At 36.7% G+C, this 25,895-nt stretch overlaps 1 protein-coding gene across 1 annotated transcript; it reads right to left on the reverse strand.

Moving 5' to 3' along the window:
• Positions 1-2,229: 2,229 nt before the first annotated feature.
• LOC141485469 (uncharacterized) lies at positions 2,230-6,437 on the reverse strand. The gene is made up of 2 exons (XM_074182247.1): positions 3,044-6,437; positions 2,230-2,980 (listed from the first exon to the last, which is right to left on the reverse strand). Exons 1-2 carry the CDS (start codon positions 3,193-3,195, stop codon positions 2,233-2,235), a joined length of 900 nt encoding a protein of 299 aa, XP_074038348.1. The 5' UTR covers positions 3,196-6,437; the 3' UTR covers positions 2,230-2,232.
• Between the last annotated feature and the right edge of the window lie 19,458 nt (positions 6,438-25,895).

A 25,895-nucleotide genomic window follows, 5' to 3' on the forward strand; every position in this document is an offset into this window, starting at 1 on the left:
GCATAAAAAAGTTATGTTAGTGCTGTTTCCGATTTTATTCAATAAGGAACAATAACGGTGGCTGGTATCAACACGTTAATATCCACGATACGGTCTCTATGATGGAGATGGGTCAATATTGGTGTGAGGCATGTGAAAGACCGCTTACGAATTTCACGAGAGTATCAGCTTGCGTAATATGCAATAATGTGAAACCTGTGGCAGAATAACCCTGGACCTATTGGTCAAAAAAAAAACAACAGCCCTTTTCAGGGCTACATTATTCACACAAACAGTAGTTAGTTGTATTAGTATTCATAGATTATATGACAAATGAATACTTTGACTAATAAAAAGTCTAAGTTGGAAATTTGTTAGTCTTTGAATATCTATACATTATATGACAAATAAATTACTACTTTGACTGAAAAGTCGATATTTGGAATTTGATAGTCATTGAATATCTATGCATATGATGAGTACTACTTTAAATGAAAGTTGAAGTTGGCATTTTGTCAATCATTGTATGCATATAATGATGAATACTTTTACATACATACATTTTGTTTGAGACTATAATGTTAACAATGGTATGAACCTGTTTCTGTTTGAAAGTATAATGATAGCTCTGAAAAGAGCTATTTTTTTTATTGTTTCAGTCTTCAATTGTAGCCCTGAAAAGGGCTGTTTTTTTTTATTAATCCATGCAATGGTATGGACTAACGCTCCTCATCATCATCAGAAACAATGATGATTGTATCATCATCTGTATCTGATATACTAATGGCATCATCATTAGCATAATTATCTAGCTCGTTATCCTCTAGATCGTCTAACTCATTGACATCCATCTCTAACTCTGCCTCTACTTCCTCTTGCATACCTTCTTCCATACGTGCCGGGAAATCATCAGGTAGATCATAGATACGTTGCAGCATTTGTGCAAAATTTATACTGAAATGATCGAACGTTGAATCTATTCCATGTACCTGGATGGGGCCTGTACTCGTCATAGAATACTCTGGTACACTCATCGGTTCGGTGGTGGAATCAGCACTCGACATTGTGGAAGAATGATATAGAACTGGGATTGATGCTTTATTTATATTGGAAAAAAAAGGAGGGGGTGAAGTGTAAATGTAGAACAATTCAGTGTTTGAAATTCGAAAGCAATAAGAATGACAATTTTCTTGAAATTCTAAGTGATTATTATTATGAGAAACTCTGAGTGATTATTATAAAAAAACTAATAAGGGAGAGGGAAAAAGACACTGCCCCAACCTCGCAGTGCCTCGTGTACACCAACCAAAAAGTGTGTACTCCGTGGAAGGAAAGGAAAGGAATAGAAAGGATGGGAGAAACGAGGAAACGATTACATATCATCGTCTGAATTCAGGACTTCATCAATCAGGATAGGGGATGGTGGATGACTATCATCGGACTCATTGTCAGCGTCACCGTCATCATCGTCATCGCTGTCGTCGTCGTCTGTGTTTCCGGATTGTGTATCCCATTCGTAATCATTCCGCCAATCATAGGGATCTGGATAATCCCCATCAGACAGGTCCGCTTGATCGGTTCCAGTAACGTGAAGCACTTGTATCCGATCATCATAAATTATGTTATCATAATTCATCGAGTGAGGTGCCGTCGTGGAGGTAACGAAACCTTCATGGATAGAAGCCCAGTAAGGATGTTGATGCGCTGGGTCACTGTACGGCTCAGTAGTTGAATCAGGTTCCATGTTGAAGGTGGCTGATCAACTGAATATTCCAACAGATAATTCCTACTTTTATACTTTTGAAAGGGAGTGGGGGAGGAGTGGGGAGGAGAGGGGATTAAGTGGGAATGAATTTCAAAAATGACATGAGCTATATTCCATGAAAGAGAAAATTGAAAATACTATATGAATTATATGAAATATACTTATTGATTTCATTATGAAACATATTTTCTTCCCAAGAGATTATTTACAATAGATTAGAGAACACAAAAATTGATGTGAGGTATTTGCATAGAAGAACTTGTAATTGAAATAAAAAAAAGGAAATAATAATAAGACGAAGTGAAGAAAAATGCTCCAACCATCGCATTGTTCAATGTGTACCAAACCAAAACAATGTACACCCTTAATTTCACTTCTTTTTTTTTATTTTATTTTTATTTCCTAAAATTACAAACATAAACTTAAAACTATCTTAATTAAATATTCCTAACTAACCTAAAACTAATCTTACTACATTTACACTTAATCTATGGGAAAGTTTTTATAAAAGTCACTAACTTTTTATAAGTCTCTATCGAAGAGGTATCTGCTTCACACTTTTTCTCCAGAGATGCATACTTCCGATCTAGTTCGGCCATTTCTTTTTCTACTTCCCTCCGTCGGTTAACAATTTCAGCCATTTCGCGCTTCCTTTTAACCAACGCGGCCTCACTAGCTCGAGAAGCATGTTCTGCTTCCTTACATCTCTGTAGAAAACTGTCCAACATTTCACTAACCTCTCCGATAGGCTGTCGCACTTGTGGCACTAACACTTCAGGATTCGTCACCGGTGTTGCCAGCATCGGCGAAAGCGGCACCACCGACGGAGTGAATACGATGGGAGCCTCCTCCGATGGGGACAATACGAGTGGTGGCTCCTCCGGAGAAGGCGCCCTAGGTTGTTCCACTACTGCTGCGGGTGGTGTGGAGGACCTTAAGCTGTTTGGAGCGGTCGACCAACTACCTGCATAAGGATTAGTCCTATTGCAAGTAGCTCGGTACTTAGAAATAGGACCAACCATCGCTGCAGGTCGTTGGCAAACCTTCTTCACAGGCCTGACTTCCTCCTCCTCCTCGAATAAGTCAGGGCTAGCAGATCTGCACCTAACTCGCGAACGCGAAGTGGTTGCCTGGTCACCCGGCACCGCTCCCGAAGATGCTGCCTCCTCCTGGTCAGCGGACACCGGCAGAATAGACGCCACAGCATTATTCACCTCCTGTGTATTGGTTGCCATTCTGAAAAAGAAGAAATAATACAAAGTTAGTTGATATGAAAAATAACATTCTCAATTTACTTACTCAAATATCAAGTTGGTCGTTGGAAGGTACTGCCTTGTTGTGGAGTGGACTGCTCTCGATGAGATGACTTCTCGAACTGAATGTTGTGGAGTGCTCTCCGGAGGGTATCGACTTCGATGCGTGAGTGGTGGGAAAATGGTGGGAGCGCACATGCGCGTTGAGGGTAGGGGTGTACATGCGCAAATGTTGGGAGTCGGGGGGGGGGGCGGGGCTTCGGGGAGGGGCGGGGCGGGGCTTCGGAAAGGGGGCGGGGCTTCGAGAAGGGGCAAAAAACGCGCCCCGGATGCAAGTGGTGGATGTTGAGCGCCCCAGGCCGCGAAGCGGCCTGCTGAGCGATCGCTTCACGATCGCGAAGCGATCGCTTCGCGATCGCCTATTAACCTAACGTAAGTATGCAGCTAACCTAACGTAACTGTTAACCTAACCTAACGAGGGAATACTAACCTAACACCTAACCTAACGTAACTATGCAGCTAACCTAACGTAACTATGCAGCTAACCTAACGTAACTATTAACCTAACCTAACGAGGGAATACATTCACCATGTTGGTTCCATTAATACATCATCAGTTGGTTTTGGTTTTGGTTGTATTATTCTATGATTTGGATTAATGTTCAGTCCTGGATATCCCAGTCCACCTGATGATGATGGCCTGACTTTATAGTTTCTCTCCAAAACTTCTTTATGGTTTTTCTCCAATACTTCAACTCTCTGTTCCAGTACATCATACTTTTTCATTGTAGTCCCTGTTATGTTTGACATAGCATCAAATTTTTTATTTGTAGACGCTGTTATGTCAGACATTTTTATGTCTACATCACTTGTAAGTTTGTCAAATTTACGAGTGAAAGTTATCCGAGCCTCTGCAATTTTATCGTCAAATGCTTGCCGGGCGTCCCGAGCAATATTGCCTATTGTGGATTGTATTGCAGCCTGTAGGGCTAGAAGTATAACCTCCTTTGTTCCGTTAATTTTCCCCTCAAGATATGATACAGTTACACAATCACTCTTGTCAATTGGTTTGCTTATATTTTTCAATATTTTTCTTTGCATGTCATAATGACCATCTTTTGTTAATTTAAAACCAATCCCGGGAGGACCTCGAATGACATTACCACCCAATTTTCTTTTTCTACCAAACTTATCGATTGTTTTAGACATTGTGCACTCTACGATGATTCTTTTCAAACTGATATTTCTTTCATTTACATTATGCTATATACTTTACAGTAATTGGTTAGGAAAATAGAAATGAAACAAATAATATTTTTATCATTTTTTATTCATCTAAGTAAATTGGTAAAAGTGATACATATACAATACATAATACAATAATCACAAATAATCACAAATAAGAATGTTCCGGTTTGAAGGAATAAGCAATAATACTTCGAATTATAATTCAATTATTCATCTCTACAGTCAACAAATTGATTAGTTGGTCTAAGGCGCTCTCTTGAGAAAAAGAATGAACGATTTCAGACACCCAACGAATGTTATCATTAGGATCATTTCGATAAAATTCTATATCGCTATGACCCTATGGAAGAGTTCGAGTGGTATTCGGAATGATGAATCTCTTGTCGTCATGATACGATAAAGCGACTTTATTTTTCAATTCAGTGTAAATATCATGCAATACGCTTCTGAACGAGTTCATCTTCCTGAATATCATACCTCCCTCTTCAATGATTTTTTCATAGTCTTCACATGTCAATTCATTCTTTATAACAGATCGTTTCACACCTTTGACCTTCTTCAGTTCACCATCAACAGATTTCACGTAATACGCTTTAGCACCTGTACCGTAAAAGCTGATTATTGGATCATTTGGGAATTCATCTTTGAAATTACCCAGAACTGACTTTGTCACTGGAATATTGAATTGGTTTCCTATTTTATAATTAGATGTATCGAACTTATTTATATTATTTTTGATAAATTCATAGAAATTGTCTGTATTTACTTTGAGAATAAGGGAGTCGGTATCAGTGTAGAGTAAGGACGCATTTTCTCCAAATTGTTGATTGATACATCCATAGAAGAAATCATACATAACTGTTTTAGATAATTCTAGAATGGAAAATCCTAAATATAGTGGTTTATCATAATAAACTTTTACTCTAGCCAATTGAATGGCAACAAAATTTTCTGTAAAAATAGAGCATTTTTTAAAATTTGGTCGCGATATGAGACAACTAGCACCTATAGTTCTTTTTATATTTTCCCAATGTGTAATGAGTCTAACATCAATTCTATTGTCTACGTTTTCCATTGTTTTTCCATAGACTGCATTATTCATTAGTTTGTAGAAATCTTTTTCAGATTTGTTATTAGACCTATTACGCATTTCAGTATTCAAATCTATATAAGGCTTCATCCAACATGATTGCTTAAACCTCAATACTCTATGTGTGTTCATCACTATCAAACCATGATTGACAGCTTGCTGTAAGTTTCTATAGTGAACAATATATTTTCTTTTGTCGTTTAAATTTGGAATTAATTTGGGAACTTTCGATTTTGCATATGGAGGTATCAAACGTTCAACTAAGAATGGTAAATCGGAATGTTTATCATGAAGTTCTTGGGGATAATGTATATCCACTTCCAATACATATCCATAAGGACTATCAATATCCACATTCATTATATCAAGATTGAGAATTTCATGAGGTGCTAACCATGAAAATTCACCTGTTGGTAATGGTTGCGACATGCTGTGACCATATAGATTTGTTGCATCCAAATATGAAATGAATGAAGATGGTTCATTTGGATTATAATCCGGTAAAAATGTATTGTTTGCTTTATGTTTCCTTTCACTACATTGACTTATTCCACCACGAATACCTTTTTGAAAGAAGTGAACCATATCAATATCAGTTAGCAATTCCAATTCAATATTAGTATATTTCAACATGGCATCCCACGATAATCCGGGTGCAGTGAAGTATTGTGCCGGATCCAATTTATATTTATCAACAGATATATTTCTAAAGTTTTCAAAAATGTCACATAATAGTAACACATCTGACTTTAAATATAAATCAGAGTATTCACCCAAATCCTGACATTCGAATAAATTCCAAACAAGTTGAGCTCTCCCATAATCATTATCTGATATATGTTCACAATTGAGTTTATCATAAAATTGATTTTTGGTTGGAAGTCTTGGATGATTCAGTTTTTCGATGTCATCAACAAAACTATAGGGTAATAAACCTTTCTTTCTCATCAAATTGAAATTTTCAATTTGTGGGAAATGTTTGCGCATCTCGATACACTGATCAGATGTTAAATTTGCACCTAAATTCTCCAAAGAACTAGGCATGAATCTGAAACTATCAATGAATCTCATTTTCAAATAATTCTTCTTCACCCTACCATCTTTATCCGTATAGGAGTGTGTAAAGAGTGTGTAAAGAGTATAGGAGATGTAAAGATATATATTTCTCATTAGTTTGTGGGATGACATCCACTTTATCTTTGTTTTTATACAATTCCTTTATGAATAAATGACAATCATATCCACTGAGATTGTGAAAAATTATAGGAATGAAATTTGGCAATTTAAAATTCAAATTACGAGATGAATGAGCAGCAGGGGACCTTTTTTTTCCTGTGAGGTGACAAAGATCCCTCACTTTGACTTCGCCATCATTAAATTGTTTGGAACAAATGCCACAATTTGTGGCAGAAGCAAACTGTTCCTCTTCCTCAGGAGTTTGTACATCCATAGGAATAGGAAACCTGAGATGATTTTCATAAATATTTTTCAAATCATCTTCGATTTTGCTAACGAATTTCTGGGCTGCATCCACACCCCTATACGAAACAAATTTTGATAAATCATCATTGTATGAACATTTAATCAAATAAGCAAATGAATAAGGCTCATGTTTGAATGTCTTGATCGAATACGAGTATTCAGGATTTGGTTTAGTGGTTTAAATCGGCTTCAGCACTGATTCAAAATCGGCATACACTACAAATGGTACCTTCATTTGTTTCTCAAAGTTTTCAAAAGTTAGTATATTTTCAGGTACCGTTTTCCCATATTTATTGACTTTGAAATTGGTTGATGGTGTTGTAGTACTCAAGTGATTATAATCATTTATCTTATGACGTAATAGTAATTGTTCATTAGAAAAATATAATAAACAGCCATCACAAAAATATTTCTTATGTTCATGAGCCGATAATTGGCTTGAAACTAATCTTGAAAGATCTTTGATCCAACAATAATGATTATTACCGAAATCATCTGTGATAAGTAACAAATTGACATGTCTTCTAAGTCTTCTCTGAGAGTAACGTAATGGTCCAATTATTTCATACATTATTTTACCCTTCTCGAATTTACTTTCTAAACCGTACACATTAACTGAAATATCATTCTTGTTCTCAAATTTCACAATATCTTTCAACTTTACCGGAAAATTCATACCTGTTACATCTATGACTGTACTGAAATGTGGATACGATGAAACTTCTGATGTTCTATCGATTGCAGGATGTAGTGCTGAAGTGATAGCCCATGCAAAACAATGCTGATCTTCATTACGGACATTAATCACGGCCTTCCTACGCTCGATACATTCAGGCAGCTTCACATATGAACATCCACTGAGCGGGCTGTATTTATTAATGTTCAACTCCAGAAACATGATTTTTTCACAAGTCCAACCTTAAATACAAAACAATATTACTAATCCATCCAATTAAAACTTGGTAGAAATGTTTACCTGAATCACGTTCCTGGAATTCTGTAGTTTGAGCGATAATCCCATTTCGAAATCCATCAAATAAGGAATTCAAATCAGTAGATTGATCAACTGTTCTATTCTGTGAATTAAATGATTTGGTTTCCTTCAGGTCTTGTGTTTGTAGAATATAACTCCCAAATACTTCCATATTCACTTTGATGATTTTGTGAACCCTGATGGCCGATTCCAATAATTCTATAACTTTCTGCCTGATTTCATTAAAGAATAACATATAATCGGTGGAAACAATGGAACTCTGCACTCTGTATGTCGCAATCCGACGTTTGAAGGCGCTCTTTATAATTTGAACACCATCACTGAATTGAACACATGTATTATTCTTATGTTGTAGAGTTCTATTGTGAGAATTCACTTGAGTCAATGGAATCATCACATTACAACAATTACATGTGTACATAGGTGCTGCAGCGTCATCTAATCTCACTCGTTTCACTGATGGACCTCCTTGGCAACTCTGGAGCTGATGACGACGAAGGTTGTCACTACGGGTAAAAGATTTACCACATTCACAAGAATACATTTTCTATGATATGTTCTCACTAACTCACTCGATGGAAACTGACATAACCAACACTCGCCCGCTTCTTAAATACCATAATCCACGTCGCCTGCGCATCACCGTAGAGAGTGAGGGTAGGTAAGGACACATCGATGCATCCACTAGAGATGCCTGACGTCACAGCCAAGCCCATCTCCCAATTTGATGCGATAACAGTTGCCGGCACGAGCAAGCAGTGGTCGTTGCGCTCTCGGAGAGGGCAGACGTTTGCACAGTCCTCGCCCGCCTGCGTGTCACCATCAATAGCGAGGGTAGGGTGATGCGTTACGTCACATCATTCACTGCTTCGAGAGCGATACGAACAAGCAATTGTCGTTGCGCTCTCGGAGAGGACAGACGTTAGCACAGTCCTCGCCCGCCTGCGTGTCACCATTGATGGCGAGTCTGGGGCGTTACGTCACATCCTTCACTACATCGAGGGAGGTGAGAGCAGACCGATGAATACGCATTACTCTGCCACACGTCGTGGAGTGAACATGTCGCTCTCTAGCCGTTGAACGGTTATTGCTGTGACGTCACTCCACTACTAACTTGGTGCCCTCACACCGATGGAGCATTCATTACTTGGAGGATCTTCGAAGTATGCAGACGTATGTTTGTACATAGACAAACAAGCACATGATGAAACCCTGTACCGTGCATTCTCTTACACACACACACACACACACACATACGCACACAAAATCTCATATGAAAAAAAAAAATGAACGATCCATGCACCAGACACTTCAAGGTCACAACGCCTTGACTTCATTGCACAACAAAAAAAGCAAATAACACGTCATATTGGTGGGGGGAGGATTAGAATCGGGAAAAAATTTATGAACGATCCATACACCACACCCTTCAAGGTCACATCACCTTGACTTCACCAAACAACAACCAATAAAAAAGCAATTAATACGTCATAGTGGTGGGGGGAGGCTTAGAACCGGCTCAAATCTCCTACTCAGAGAACATGATACAAAGTCTTCAGGGTGGGAAAAACCGTAAAATTGTGCCGCCTATAACACAGTACGATCTATCATCGAAACCAAAGAAGTGGAGGAGAAATGATTAAAAGTACCGAAGTATTGCGAAAGCGGTTCCAATACTTGGATCTCAGAGAGGAAAAGTTTCAGGTGGTAAAAATCCACCACTACCGTAGTCATTCTGAAGATTTTCTCTCCTCTGACAAAAAAAAGTATATTAAGCTTACCACAGGTTTCAAGACCTAATATTGCTAGAGTATTTGAATTTACTATGCAGAAATTAATATCATTAAGCTGTTCATTTGTATAGCATGAAATAATAACTTTACCAATAACTTATTGAAAAACTTTCCAAACACCAAATCAAAAATTACGATCTCTTGACGTGCGTTTCGCTAACCAAGTTAGCGCCCTCAAGAAATCATTTTGACTATCATAATAATCTCCTGTCCTGAAGACGCTAACTTGGTTAGCGAAACGCGCATCGATGGACATTAATTGTTGTTCTGGTGTTGGGAATGTGTTTTCAATAGATTCATTTTACGCCAGAGGTTCCAGAACGAACTATCAAATTTACCAATAACGTTCAGTTTACTAGTCTTAAAAGACTGTAACTTTGCATCAGTTTCATCAAAACCAAACTCTAGGAATTTCTTTAAAGGTAATATACTTGCCACAGCCCCGGTATCAATCTTAAAATAAGCTAACCTTCCATTTATTTGTATTTGAGTAATTCATTTCTTAACTGTCGAATTCATTCTCCTGCTGATATTGCCTATGAAAAAATTTCATCATCCACTATACAGTCAATTTTACTACTATCTTCTTTTTCCTGGACTTTCCCAAGTGTCTGCTTTTTCTTCTTCTTGCACACCTTCTCGAAGTGGTTGTTGACTTTGCAAAACTGAAGTGTTCTCCAAATGCTGGGCAGTTATTTATGTTAGAGTTTTGCCACATATACTTCAATTCTTAATGGTTTAGGAACTAAACTATTCTTGATTTGGTCAGCATTTTTATTTAGTAATGCCTTCTTAGTTTGAACTGAATTCACCTGTTCTGTTTTACCATGACTTCGCTCTTTGACTTTGCCGACTCAATGATTTTGCATAGTATCTCTGCCCGGTCCAAGGTAATATTGTCTTCTTCCAGAAGTCTTTCTCTAACGACATTTCCCTTATACCACAGATCATCATCGTTGCGATGTTAACCTTTCTAATTTACATTTATCTGCTTATTGTTTGAGTTTGGTAACGAAATTTTTTGTTGACTGACCTGGTTCCTGTTTATAGCTGAAGAATTTGTAGCGCTCAAACGCATCGTTTTCTTTTCCTTTGAAATGAGATTCGAAATTCTGTAAAAGCACCGACAGTTTGTTTCTCTCATTATCTGCTATTTTAAATGTAGAAAACATTTTAAAGCCCTCTTCTCCTATGTAGTGAAGTAATTGGGCACATTTTCTTTGGGCTTCTTGGAGACCTCTACATCAATTAAATAATTTTGTAAACGAATTTTGTATTAGCTACCAATATGGTAATATAATTACTTTTCTGAAATACCTGACTGCGCTGTGTAACTTGTTTGGTCATCTTCCAATTAGGATCGGTGAGATTACCTTTTAAAAGAATGATATATACCATTAATTACAACTAGGTTCGATTGTACTCCTTTATTAACCATCTTTCGACTCTGACTTCTGACATTACATAATTGACAGAAGATACCTGACATTTTCTACTACTAATACAGAAATCGAATAAGTTGAGAAACACTACACTGAAGCCACAGCAATCGAGTTTTGATGGAAGCGTTTCAGGACTTTAACAATCAAATGCGGCTAAAACCTCTCCATTCTTGAAATTGAACATATCAAAATAAAATCAATTACCTCTGACGATTGTGACATTAATCGCTGCTCTCACACAGGCGCCGCTCTCAGAGCGCCTTAAGGATTTTCTGTAGTGCTTCTGTTTTGTCCTTAAAAAAAGGCCTTTGAATACCGAACGACAATGACTAGTTTCAGACAAGAAGGAAATTATCCAAGGGCAAAATACCTCACTTATACTATTTAGGATTTTTCAAAGAAATTCCATCAATTTTTGTTTTTTATAACCAATAATAATACTTTCACCTGTGTGACAGTACCATCCATACGGAAATTAACGGAAATATCTGCATGTTCCAATTAATCTATTAGATCTCATTACCTGTGGCTTTAATATTTATGTTAAATTATGCGCTGTAGTGCAGTAAAAGTCATTGAAAGTGTTGGTTTTGGTAATGAATTTAATTTTTCTCCTAAAGAGTTGTCCGATTATTTTTGATCTTATTTTCAGCTATTTTTGTAATATATTTCTTTGGCACAATGAAATACATGTCTATAAATTCATCGATAGTCATTGAAATATGATATTATGAATTGTTGGGAATCACATGTTACAAGGTAAGACCTTGTTAGTCCTTGGCTCGCAAAAGTTTCGGCTTACAAACCTAATTGTGGTAGTGTGTTTTGTCGGTATTTGTTGACATTTAGATTTGAATCAATAAAGAAGTCATTGTAACTTCTGTCAATTCTACACTTCTCATTACAATTGTAATTCCTCAATGGAAACTTGAAAAAAATAGTTAAGTACATGGGACCTACGGCTGGTCTTAACAGAGCTGTCTAGGTGTTTGTTTGAAGGTGATTGACAATGTTCCATAATGAATTTCATTAGTTCGAACTTCCATTGTTTGATATTATATAAAATGATTTGAAATCCCTGAAAGAACTAATAAAAAAAGAATTAAAAAAATAGCTGAAAATAACAATTATATTGAGCAAATAATAAAAAATAAAAAAAACCTGAAATGAAATAACAATGAAATAAAATACAAGTAAAAATAGATCAATTGAACAAAAAATTAAAAAAATTAAGAGATTCCTAGCCAAATTACTTCACGCCGTTTCACAATGAAGAAGGAAGTCCACAACGAATTGATATTCTTAGACGTATTGGTGAAGAGGACCGACACTAAGTGGGAAATAACTGTATACTGAAAACCCACTCACACGAGACAGTATCTGAACTACGAATCCAACCACCATCAATCGACTAAAAGAGGAATCATCAAGACTCTATTAGACCGTGCTTTCGGGATCTGTATTACGAAGAAAGGTCTCGAGAAAGAACTAGACTTCATCAAAAATGATCTTCAATGGAATGGCTACTCCAAAGCGATGGTGGAACAGACTGAGGATAAGAAGAATTGGGTCAAAGGACAACATCAGAACCTGCTTCAGGTAGCAGCCTAACGAAAAAGGCCACCAAACGCGGACTGCGATTCACAGAATTGCATTTACCGGATACCCTGTGACAATAAGAGGCCATTGAAAGTTCGCATTACCGAGCACAAGAAACACACACAGCGAGGGGAAACCAGCGAATCAGGAATAGCAGAGCATGTTTGGACCCATCAACATAACATCGAGTGGTCCCAAGCTGAGATCATACACAGGGAGGAACATTGGTTAAGGATGAAATTCAAAGAAGGCGCATACATGTTTTCCACCAATGTAGTTAGCCAAGCTAGCGTAGAGAAACCCATAATCAAGCAAAAAATGCCCAACTCCCGCCAAACGGTCATCTCCCGCTAAGCCGTTGAAGCTGGAAAAGGAAAGCGGAGATAAGTGAAAGTACTCTAATAACCCATAAATAGTCATATCTCGAAGGAATCAGTCCAGTCATCACCCGAAGACGATTGTGGATACTAACAATCGAAACGTCGTGAAGTAATTTGGCTTGGAATCTCTTAATTTTTTATTTTTTGTTTGATTGTTCTATTTTTGCTTGTATTTTATTTCACTATGATTTCATTTCAAGGTTTCTTTGCTAAATATAATTGTTATTTTCAGCTATTCCTTTTTTTTCATTCTTCTTTTTTATTAGTTCTTTCAGGGATTTTAAATCATTTTAGGTAATATTAGACAATGGAAGTCCGAACTAATGAAATTTGTCTAGGTGTTGTTGGATCACGTATACTTTATTTTTGAGCTCACAGAGCTGTCTAGGTGTTGGATCAAGTATGCTTTGTAACGGACTGCCATTGAGGCGTCATTCAATATTAATATTCGTGAATTGAGTTTTTTGTCGCGCAGTTGACGTTTTCGTACTTAACGACAGATGAGTTCAACAATGCATTCTTGGTTCAGCTTGGCACAACTAATGAGACCAAAGGCGAGTCTAAATAATGTTATTTAGTGCTAGATCGTGAATGCTTTGTTTTTGGGCTTTGGTTTCATCTGATGGAATTTCGAGTCTCTAACTTCCAACTAAAAGTGGATTATTTTATAAAACTAATAAGTCTTGAATGTTATTTTCGTATTTGAAAATCGACTATATTTTTAAAATACTCTCAAATTTATTTGTCATTTCAAGGAAAAAGTCCTGACGATTCATTTTTTATGATTTTATATTTAAAAGACTTGATTTTGTAAATGTGTAATATTTTGTAATGTTGATTACGGAATCTGATAAATATTGTTCAAATCTTTATTATTACATTCAGAACGTTTATTGGAGATCCATATCATATCTCATTATATATACCTACAAGGTTTCTTGTACATATAATTTTTATTGTTTCAGAAACAAATCTGACTGGAAAATGCTTCAGAGTTTTCATATCATTTTTCCACAAACTAGATAACTGAATTGTACGAAGACACTAAAGGGCCTTAGCATTTTAATTTTATAATAATCGACAGTTCAAACTGTGGCTGTTCAACCGACAATTTAAACTATCGATTATGGCTAATCGACAGTTCAATGTCTTTCTATATATGAATTTTATCCAACAACCTGTGCAAGACAAAACAACCAACCATTCATTTCTGAAATCAGTACATATAGGAAATCGAGGATCCATCTGGCGGACAATATCCGAAATATTACTTTTCGTTCAGTTCAGTCTTTCCCAACATTTCTCTTAACCGTTCGTTGTTTGAAGATAAGCCAAATTCAAACCATCGCGAAATACTCGTACACAGGACGACATATTTGTTCTTTTTACTAAGATTAATTACCAATGGAGTTTTATTGAGTAGTATGTACCAGTTGGTAGATAGTGTAATCTTTGTATATAAACTATAGTAATTATTCACGGAACCTACTTTGAGGCTAGGTATTGTCATGGTATTGATATTTCCTCTCAGCAAGATATTGCTCTGATAAAGTTCCATACTTCATCGAAGTATAGAATATAAAGGGTCTTTTTGGCGGTCTTAATTTTAACTTTACAACTGTTTAAAAATTTGTTTTAATGCGAAAACGTGAAAGTGAATACCTACCAACTAAACTTTTTAATATCGATGACCGTTGAAAAAAAGATTTGAAATGAAAGTTGTCAGATATATTTTGTTTATCACTCGTTTGTTTTCATATAGTCAATTCAACTGAATTTCATCGTCTTGGAGAAGTGAGCTAAGCCACACAACAGCTGTTTGTAGAAAAAATATATTAATTTATTTATATTAATTAATTTATTTATTAAATTAGTTTAATTTAATGAATAGACATGAATGAATAATTATTAAGTAAAACTTTACTGCCATTTTTCTACAAAGAGCAGTTGTATGACTTAGCTCACTTCTCTTCCAAGAAGACAATTTATGATTTTTTTTTAAATTCCATCAACAAATTCCATAACAAAAAAGGTTTAACGGAACCTCACATCAAATCGATATTGACTGTCGATATGGTAAAACAACCGAAAACTTGAAACGTTCGAAATGACACCTGCAGATTTTTAAAATATATGAATTTTCATCAATATTCGTTCCATGGCGTGAAGGCATAAAACTGAACTCGTTTGAAAAAATCAAAAGTTCAACTTGATTTATGTCGCAATGATTTCTTTAATGTCGGAACTTGTATTTTTCCGTAGAGTTCCCCAATTGGAGTTCCAGTATAATTAAAACGTGACGTCCTTGCCGCAAGCTTCGGAAGAAGCAAAAAGAATAAATAAAAAGGATAATGGCTCTCTTTTATAAAAGGAAGTAAAAAGGGCTGCGAGGCATCTCACGCGCAATTTAGCATTTTTAATTAGTAGCGAGGAGGGTGGCGAAGATTTATTTCCGGCAGTTCGCGAAGATACGACCTTAAAAAACAATGGAAGAACGTACACATAAATTTTATCCCTTCGGATCAGAAAAAATGATTTCTATATAAATTTTATTTTTTGATTCCAAAGTGCAGTCCATGTTTTCAAACATTCGAAGGTATTATCTAGATATATTTTGTAAACAAGTTTGAATCATTTTGTAGCTATTGTTTGCTCGCGATGAATAGAATTCAAAAAAAGGGTATGTGTCTTTTAATGGGGGTTCACTTTGAAATGTATTTGTTTTGTCACAATTAATTCACAGTACCTACAGAATATAAACATATGGTATGAAGCTTATGGTTCGGGACCTACACATTATTTGAGTTGAAAACGAGCCACCCTGAATAACTTTTGAAACAATGATTTAAAGGAAAAATAAAAAACAGGTCAACAATTATACAGGAGGCCACAAATTGAAATATTCGTTCTAGAGACAAATATGGAATCAAAATCTGATGACTGAACAATGAGAAGAAGAACATTTTCTATAGTGAATGATCAAAAACGTTTCCACCAACTTCCATAAAATGGTACAAACAAGCTTCCATTGCCGCCCTCGGATGGTTGAGAATCTTGGTTCTTATTTCTCTGCAATGCCTCATGATAGTCTCTTTCAAATCTTCTAATGTTGTTGATTCTATCTCATACACTTTAGACTTCAAATGACCTCATAGAAAAAATCTACAAGAGTGAGATCCTGAGACCTTGGTGGCCATTCAGTAGGACCTCTTTGCCAATCCGGCGACGAGGAAAATAATCATCCAAAATTGTCGCACTGGAGCTGCATAATGAGGAAGTGCACCATCCCTCTGAAAAACTAATTCGTTTTCGAATAAATTTATATTCTCTTCAATTGCCCTATTGATGCACGGTATTATTCGATTCTCCAACATATCCAAATATTTATCATTAGTCAAATTATCATCGATAAAAAAAGTCCTATGATGTGGTCACCTAAAATTCCTGCCCAAAAATTCAGTTCTTGAGGTCGTTGAGTATGAACTTCATGGTATAAATGAGGATTCGTATCACTTCAATATCGACAATTTTGCTAATTCACCTCTCCATTCAAAGTAGGTAAACGTAGGTACATTCATCCGAAAAACAAATTTCATACAAGAAATTCTGATGCAAGTTGATCCGTTCAGTGAGACTTTCACAAAACTCGATACGTCTATCGAAATCATCTTCGTTGAATTCATGAACTAGTCTTATCTTATATGGATGAAATTTGTACTTATGAAGGATCCTGAACACATTTGTACAACTGACTCCTTATTCTCGAGATAACTCAGTAAGAAAAGAGAAATGAAAATTTCTATGTTTTTTACCACTTTTAATTGTAATTAACGTTACTGCAGTTTCGTCCTATATGGACATTCTCAAACTAATACAATAATAAAAGAGTTTATTGTATTAGTTTGAGAATGTCCATATAGAACGAAACTGCAGTAACGTTAGTTACAATTAAAAGTGGTAAAAAACATAGAAATTTTCATTTCTCTTTTCTTTATGATCTCCTACCACGTAGTAACGGCTACATCCATCAATTTATTAACTCAGTAAGAGATTGCGAATATTCTATTAGTCCAACGAGCCTTAAAACTGTAGTACAAATAGCTTCATCGTTGACCACTTCTGAACGGTTATGCTTTTTATTGTTAACAGATCCAGTTTTCATAAATTTATTCAATAATTCCGAAACGTATTTGTGTCGTACATTTCTTCCTGGATAATTATCATTGAACATACGGGCAGTACTATTTCCATTCTGGTAGTACAAACTCACTATTTCAATCCGTTCACGAAGCGTATAAACCAATGCTTCTCAAGAATTCACAAAAACAGAAACACCAATTGTAACTTCACCTGGTAGGTAATCGTTATTGTAGAATGAGACAAATACAAAATAAAGAGAATATCGAATTCAAACTTAACTTGGCAAAATAATAAGACTTCTTCAAAGTATATTTCACATAAACACCTATGAAACCCAGGTAACAGATTGTACAGAAGTTCATTCAGGGTGACTGTTCATCATGGAACATTTGATAACGCAAAATAATTGATCCATTAAAAAAAATGATGACATGATCTGGGGGTGCGATAGGGAAAGTTACATCAAATGTGAATATGTCAAAATGTGTCCCCCCCGTATACTATTGTTGAGGTGTTTTTTATTTTTCCTGAAAACTATTGTTCCAAAAGTTATTCACGGTGGCTCGCTTTCAATTCAAATAATGTGTAGCTCCCGAACCATAAGCTTGGAAACATATGTTTTATACTTTGTTGAAATCTGCTCATCATGGAGCATCTGATAATGCGAAACAATATAGGGTGATCCATTTAGAAAAAATTGGTGACATGCTCTGACATGCATATATATAATCATACAGCGTGACTCACTGTCGATGGTAGGTTAGACGTTTACGGTAAACGCAACGCAGGATTTTTCTGAAAATTCCACTTCCTACATTTCCTTAGCTGTTCTATCGATCTAAAATATTTTCAGCATCGAGGCGTTGCCACTTCTATCAAACAGTCCTAACAACTTTTTTTAATAGAGCACCCCGTATGTTAACATATTTTTGGAATCGCTCTTTTATTATAATACTTTTTTGTTAATAATGTCTTAAACCTATCGAGATAAAAAATTATTTGTGCTAAATATTGTCCAAAACAGCCCTAATTGAACTAGTTATCGACAGTGTTTCAAAACATCTTCCAAAATGAATGCAAATATCGATTATTCAAGTTCTTATAAAATTATTTATTACACATGAACAAAGTGATCAATTCAATGTCAGAACTTGCAGAAAATTCAACCAAATTTATCCTGAATTAACACCAACGAGAGAAAGTTTGTAATTTCCTTAACTATGGCTCAAAGTTTCCAGGGAAAAACTACCAAAAATCAGGCATGTTTAAGTAAAAGGAAGTTTTTCTGGGCTATAACATGTAGAAGTACAGAAAATAACAGAATTAGGATGATTAAAATAACAAAATTGTAAACAAAATATCACATTTTTACAATAAATGCTGAAAATGTTGTCCATTATATTCTACATATTTTTGAATGTTCTTTTGTACGCGACTTGTGGTTGTTTTTTTCAATTTCATTGGGATCCAGATCTTCAATACATCGCACTATTTGTCGTTGCAGTTTTTCTTTGGTAGGCACTGGAGTACTGTACACCCTTTCTTTTGAAACACCCCATGAAAAATTCAAGTGACGTGAGATCGGGTGATCTCGGTGGCCAATCCCACGGCCCTAAATGCCCAAACCAACGATCGTCAAACATTTCGTAAAGTTTCCCAGAAACTTCCTGGGTGGAATGACCTGGCCCTCCGTGCAGTTGAAACAACGAATTCCTATATTCTTCTAAAGGCAAATTTTCGAGAAAATCGGTAACGGTCGTCCTTTATATTTGGAGATATCTCTTTGCATTTAGTGCATGAATAAGAAAGCTGATTTTATTGTTCTGCAAAATACAGTACACATTCAGGTCACATGAATATTATGATCAGAACAAAAATGTTTATTCCTTCTATTGAAAATGCCATCTCTCGTAAATTTGGATTCGTCGCTCCAAATTATTTTTGACAAAATATCCCAATCTTCCTGTATATGTATTAAAATGGATTCGCAAAACTGTACTCTACGCTTAGAAGTCGTTGTACTGAAGCATGCGATATACCCAAATCTTTTTCAGCAATGCGAATGGAAGCTTGTCTTCTGAATATGCATAAAAATATGCCAAAATGTTAACAATATTGTCCTCATTTAAAGTAACAGGTTTTGGTAATGGTGAAGACACGTTTAACTTTGAGCCATAGAGTTAAGGAAATTATTTTGTCATCTCACACACTTCCTCTCGTTTATTGGTGTTAATTCAGGATACATTTGGTTGAATTTTCTGCAAGTTCTGGCAATGATTTGATCACACTGTTCTTGTATAATAATTAATTTCATAAAAACTTCGTTTGAATAATCGATATTTGCATTCATTTTGGAAGATGTTTTGAAGCACCGTCGATAACTATTTGTAAATTATTAAAAGTAATCAAACCTAACACCGACCGTGAGTCACGCTGTATAGGATATTTCTGAATCAGAGGCAATGACTTGGCTTCATGGGATACATCATTAGGTCTGTAGATACATACAATATTTATGCTGACAGTTTCCTTGGTAAGGCTGACATGTAAGGCCTCCACGCCTTGGATCACGGCAATATCTTGTTGAACTGCAAAATCGGTTATGATCTCATTGCATAAATATATACACACTCCACCACCGACACGATTTAATCTGTCCGCTCTGTAAATACTTCAGCCTCTTATGTTAACCAATGAATCTGGGTCGGTTGGTTTAAGCCATGTTTCGGTTAGGAGTATTATGTTAGGTTTAGCAGATAATGAGTCTAAGTTAGTGTAAAGAAGTTTCCAGCATAAATACGGCAGTTGTTGGTTGTTGTTAGAGGATTTTGTGTCCGAAAGTTGATGGAGGTTATTTTGGAAATGCCATGTATATATTAAATGGTGAGATTTTCTTCTCCATTTGCTTTCCTCGCGTCAAGTTCCCCGCGCAGGTCCTTCAGTAGCTGAACTTGGGAGGGAGTTTGGTCACTTATGATGGACAGTTTCGAAGTGTAAACTTTCTCGACTAAACATTTCTTATTCCTCAAAATAGTTCGAGCATCGTGTTCATTTCGCATTACCAACTTAATCATGCGGAGGTACTTGTTTGTAGGGTTGGGTTTGCCTACTAGAAAATTGGTGATTGGGTTAGCTGGACAGTTTACAGTATTCAGTACCTCTGTCACTACAGATTTATCGTGCTCTTTCTTAGCATTTGTGTCTCCTATTGCTTCAGGGACCCCTCTAATAAACACGTTTTTCGCTCGATTCAGTCTGTCCAGTACCTCTTGGATAACAACATAAGAGGACTGCACAGACTTAGCGTTTTCGACAGCAGTAAGCTTTTCATTTAATGTCTCGATTTTCAACTTAACATCTTCAAGCTCTCTACGCATATCGTTTTTAAATGACTCTATCAGGCCTTCAAACATTTAATTCGACGACAAGTGATACGATCGTCTTGCGGCAGGTCCGTACAAGCAACGTAAATCATTCGCTTGCAGCCGTCGCAACGAAGTTTCGTGCCCGTGCTATCCGAAGGTAATACTCGGGTACTACTGCCTTCGTACAGTTCGCGCATGCTGTGCTGTCAGGCATGGCTGATAAGGTGTTGTTTCTTATCAAAGGTTAATAATAATCACAAGTTTATGGGTGGTTTTTTGAAGACTGAACAATAAAGCACTATCTAGTTTTTACACAGCACTGTTCACTTGTAAATAAGAGTTTAAATCAGTAGTAATTTCACGAATTTTCAGAGAGCAAACAAAAGTACGTGTACACTCTAGAGTGTCTATGTTACGCTAGTTGCACACACACCGATTTTGGACGGCCGACTTTGTACCGGTCGTCCAAATTCCAATAGTGAACCACATGTGGGAACGGGACCTGGCACACACTCTGACCGGTGATCGTCGCCGGTAAAATACCGATGAGCAGCCGTCCACTGCCACTGTATCGCCCACAGTAGCGGGCGATCGGCGTCGATCACCGATAAGCATGTGTGCCAGATCCCGTTCCCACATGTGGTTCACTATTGGAATTTGGACGACCGGTATAAAATCGGCCGTCCACAATCGGTGTGTGTGCAATTAGCCTTAGGCTATGGTGAAAGCTGGTCAAGCTCGAAAGTATTCTACCCAAAATCGCTTCACATTACCTGTCTGACCCACGGATTACATCAAGATGTGGAAGAGATCAGAAACGTGTTGGAGATAGTCAAAAAATAGTTTTTTCTACAAAAAAAGTTGTTTTTAAAAGCACCATAGCGAGTACAGGCATATAAAGAGCAACTACCAAACGAAGCACTACTCCCAGAATCAATATCAACATGTTGGGGAACTTGGTTAAAGCTTAATTGTTTTGTGCTGAGAAATTCAAACACATAAAAAAATAGTTGAAAAATTAGACAAATCAGACGCCATTGCAATCAATTCAAGCCATCTGGCATTTGAGGATCCTTCAATCAAAAAAAAAATATTGCTCTTATTGCAATACATTTCCGCAATATACCCGATGCAATTGAGAAACTAGGAACTAAAAACCTTTCCCTGTGCAAGTCTTTGGAAGTATTAGAAAAAATTATTGAACAGAGTAACGCCCTTCCGAATTCACTATCGCAAAAGTTTCTTTGCAAATTAAATGCAGTTTTATATAAAAACCCCGGTCATGAAGGAATAAAGAAAACTGACGCATTTATCAACGGCACCGAACAAACTATATCTGGAAAGGTATATGCAGAAATGGCGCCAAATTTCATGTTCTGTTCGGTAACGTCAGTTGATGTTGAAAGGTCATTTTCAGCCTGTACATTAATATTAAGTATAATGCTTGTGTATAATTTTTCTACACCCGTACTCTAACAATACACTTATATGACCATAATCCGTTTCATAATGATATCTATTATGATACAGATTTTTCATAACGATACAGATTATCAACCAATAGAAACCCATAATTTTTCAATCAAGAATCCTGTTCCTTTGTTCGTCCTAGATTCTAACCTAAGTAACTAATTGCTTTATTTGTCAAAATCAGTTTTCATATTACCTACCTATATTATCAAAATGTCTGAAAACAGCGATATAGAAGGAATACCATCGACTCCAATATTTTTAAAAGATCAGATTAATTACAGTTGTTATATTCAATATAATTAGAATCTTTATAGTTTTCATATATCCATGATAATACCATTAAGTTTGTGTAAAAAATATGAGTTAATTACTGTAAATGTGTTCAATACAAATATAATATTTATAGTTTTTCATTATTTATCGGGTTTAGAAAAAATAGCGCATGCAACTCTCATGTAATGGTTTTAATACACTCGCATATACCATACAAAACTCGCCTTCGGCTCGTTTCGTATCCCGGTTAATGTTCGTGTCTTAATAACCATCATTACATGATCGTTGCATAATATACTATTATAGTTTATTATATAATAATAATTTAATGTGAAAATTAACGTAAATTCGTATAATAACGGGTTTTTTTGATTGTGCATATTTCGCTTTTTTTAGTGCATTTTTGCATATATATTTCGACATTTTGATAGAGCATATAATCTGATGTCTACCTATAAGGTACTGTTAACATTCTTCGGCATGTGCCAGGCTCTACAAAATAGTCTCGAAGGAACCTCAGGTCTCAATAAATAACCTGAAAACCAATAAGGGGGAGTATACAAAAACCGTAGAAGAGACTATTAGAGAGCTTTTCCGGGTACACTTTCCTGGGTCAGAAATTACAAATCTAATACCAGAGTCCTAGGCCAATTCAGAACTGGAGACCCCGAAAAGGGCATTCAGGGAGCAAATGACAAAGAAGGTGATAGGTTGGAGAAAATTAAATGGACTGTAAACTCATTTCAACCCTATAAGTCGTCGAGACCTGATGGCATATACCTACCCAGTAATGCTTCAAAAAGGACCGGAAGTTCTTTTCAAAAAATTGTGTAAAATTCTTAGGACAAATTTAGCACTGGGACACATACCAAAAATTTGGAGACTGATCAGGGCCACCTTCATTCCGAAACCTGGGAAAATCAGACAGGACTCGGCGGAGACCTTGAGACCAATCAGTCTCATGTCATATAGTCATATGCGTTGAAAACGCTAGAAAAATTACTTGACAGGCATATCAGGGACGTATCACTGGCTATCAGACCATTACATCGAGACCAATATGCATACAGGTCAGGTATGTCAACAAAAACGGCTCTATGTCGGGTAACAGAAAAAGTAGAACATACCTACTTACAAAAACAAGGAAGTACTTTTAGCTGCTTTCTTGGACATTGAGGGCGCATTTGACAATACGTCGTTACAATCAATCATCCAGGCGTCGAGAAGAGGGATCGACAAGACAAGCTGTAGGTGGATAGACTGCATGCTTAGGGGAAGATTGGTATATACAAACAGGGGGGGTTCTATCCCGTCTGTTATGGAACCTTGTAATGGACGAGCTATTATGTCTCTTGGACCACAATGGGTATAAAGCACTGGGCTATGCAGACGACTTAGTCATCTTAGTCCAGGGAAAATACAATAATGTAGTGAAGGAATGCATGCAGCAGGCCCTGAATATTATAACAAGATGGACGGAAGAAAATGGGCTTAACATAAGCCCATCCAAATCGACTATAGTAGCGTTCACCAAGAGAACTAAAACGGAGGGTTTCGGACCTCTAAAACTTCGAGGTGAAGAAATACAAGTGTCGGGGAAGGTTAAATATCTGGGAGTAATCCTAGATTCCAAACTGAACCGGAACCAATACTTGGACAGGATAAAGAGGAAAGCGGAGGTAGCACTGACGCTCGCCAGACACACCTATGGAAAAACATGGGGGGCTAAAACCAGACATGGTATATTAGCTATACACGATGGTGGTTAAACCCATGATAACATACGCATCTCTGGTCTGGTGGCCAAAGATGAAGCAGGCGACCACCATCAACAAACTAGGCAAGGTGCAAAGACTTGCATGTTTGTGAATGACGGAAGCAATGAGAACTACCCCAGAGGCTGCATTGGAGACACTCCTGAAACTACCTCCCTTACACCTTGTGATAATGGGGGAGGCCAGGATGGGCCAATTCAGACTGGCAAACTCACTGTAAAAGATCGGACCGAACAGAAATTTCGGAACGAGTGGAGCACATATTGAATATGTGCACGGACCACATGACACCGAAGTACACCTTTAACACAAACTTCACGGCCAAAATCATAAGCTGTGAAGAGTGGAAGACCATTAGTCATCCCGAAAACATGTTGGGAAAAAACACCTGGTATACAGATGGATCGAAGACCAAACATGGAACGGGAGCTGGAATATACCGAGCGGATAGAAATTTAAACTACAGCTATCCGCTAGGACTATATACATTCGTCTTTCAGGCGGAAGTGTATGCTATGTTGCAGTGTGCAAGGCTTATTAAATTGAGACCTCAAAGAAATGAGCGGATCAATATTTCAACAGACAGCAAGAGCGCACTAGGGGCTCTGACAAATCTGAAGGTGACATCAAAACTGGTCTGGGAATGCCATGAAGAACTGAATGAACTTGCAAACAGGAACAAATTAACTTTGTACTGAGATGATGAATGCGCTAGACGCGGATCATCAACTTCATACATAGGTCGTGAACCAGCTCTGGGGGAACCAAAATCATTGGTACGAAACCAGATTAGGACATGGACCAATAAGAAGCACGAGTACCTGGCAACAAACACAGTAGAACCTTCATTAGGGAACCGTCTGATAAAAGAACCGAAGAACTACTTCAATATAGTAGGGATCGGCTCAGCATAATTACAGGGTTACTAACCGGTCATTGTCCGCTTAGAGGACACCTGAATAAAATTGGGCTGTACAAAGGAGACCTCAGCTGCAGATTATGCAACGAAGAGATAGAAACAGCACGACACATCTTATGCGATTGTGAGGCACTGAATCACAGGAGGCAGGCAATATATGGACGTACGAAATTACGTCCAGAAGAATATGAACAACATCCAACAAGAAACCTGTACAAACTAGTACAGGGAACGAGACTGATTGAATGGGTGTCATGAGAAGATGGGAGAATAAACGCAATAAGCCCAAGAGGCTGCAGTGTTTTCTGAAGACTTGGACTAAATGGACAAGTCAGACAGCTCCCAAGGTACCAAAAAAAAAACATTCTTCAGAATACTAGACGAATCTCTGTTTTAAGGAATAATAACCCCCTCGAAAAACCAAGTCAGAATCTGCTGTTACTCATCTAGCCAAGAATTGAAAATTCTAACCAGGTGACAGTGGATATTTGGTAGTTTATTTTCCACCCAGAAGTGTTTATCCCATCTAGGCTAGGAACAGTGAAGTTCTTAGATCCCAAAGAAGTTAAAGAAACAAACTAAACAAAAGAGAGTGGACATCGATATATTTCCTCAATTACTCAAATGTTATGAGTGCAAACAAATTTTATTTTAAAAAGCAATTTCAATAACTTGGTAAATATTACAAAACCAAAATGAACTATTCAATCTCCAAAAATGTTTTACTCCACTACTGATTTATTTTACTTTTGAATTTTTTAATACAATATCAAGTTTCTTTAGTTTGTGCATAGAATAAAGATATACTATGGTTTGGGCGACTCCCCAGTAAGAATGAAAATCGAAATTTTTATTACATTTGCCAATATATACATAAATTTAGTTTACAGACAACACCATACTAGGTCACGATTAACAAGCTTGA

This window comes from Leptinotarsa decemlineata, unplaced genomic scaffold (genome assembly GCF_025532065.1).
Source record: "Leptinotarsa decemlineata unplaced genomic scaffold, Ldec_3_MD MMD2_tig00026328_RagTag_RagTag, whole genome shotgun sequence".
Classification (NCBI taxonomy): domain Eukaryota; kingdom Metazoa; phylum Arthropoda; class Insecta; order Coleoptera; family Chrysomelidae; genus Leptinotarsa; species Leptinotarsa decemlineata.

What these genes read in the sequence shown, in the direction of transcription:
- LOC141485469 (XM_074182247.1), bottom strand. Translation starts at nt 3,195, where the DNA reads ATGTGCGCTCCCACCATTTTCCCACCACTCACGCATCGAAGTCGATAC. An exon ending in ACGACCAACTTGATATTTGA is followed by an intron (nt 2,981 to 3,043) that starts GTAAGTAAATTG and finishes CTTCTTTTTCAG; the next exon opens with AATGGCAACCAATACACAGG.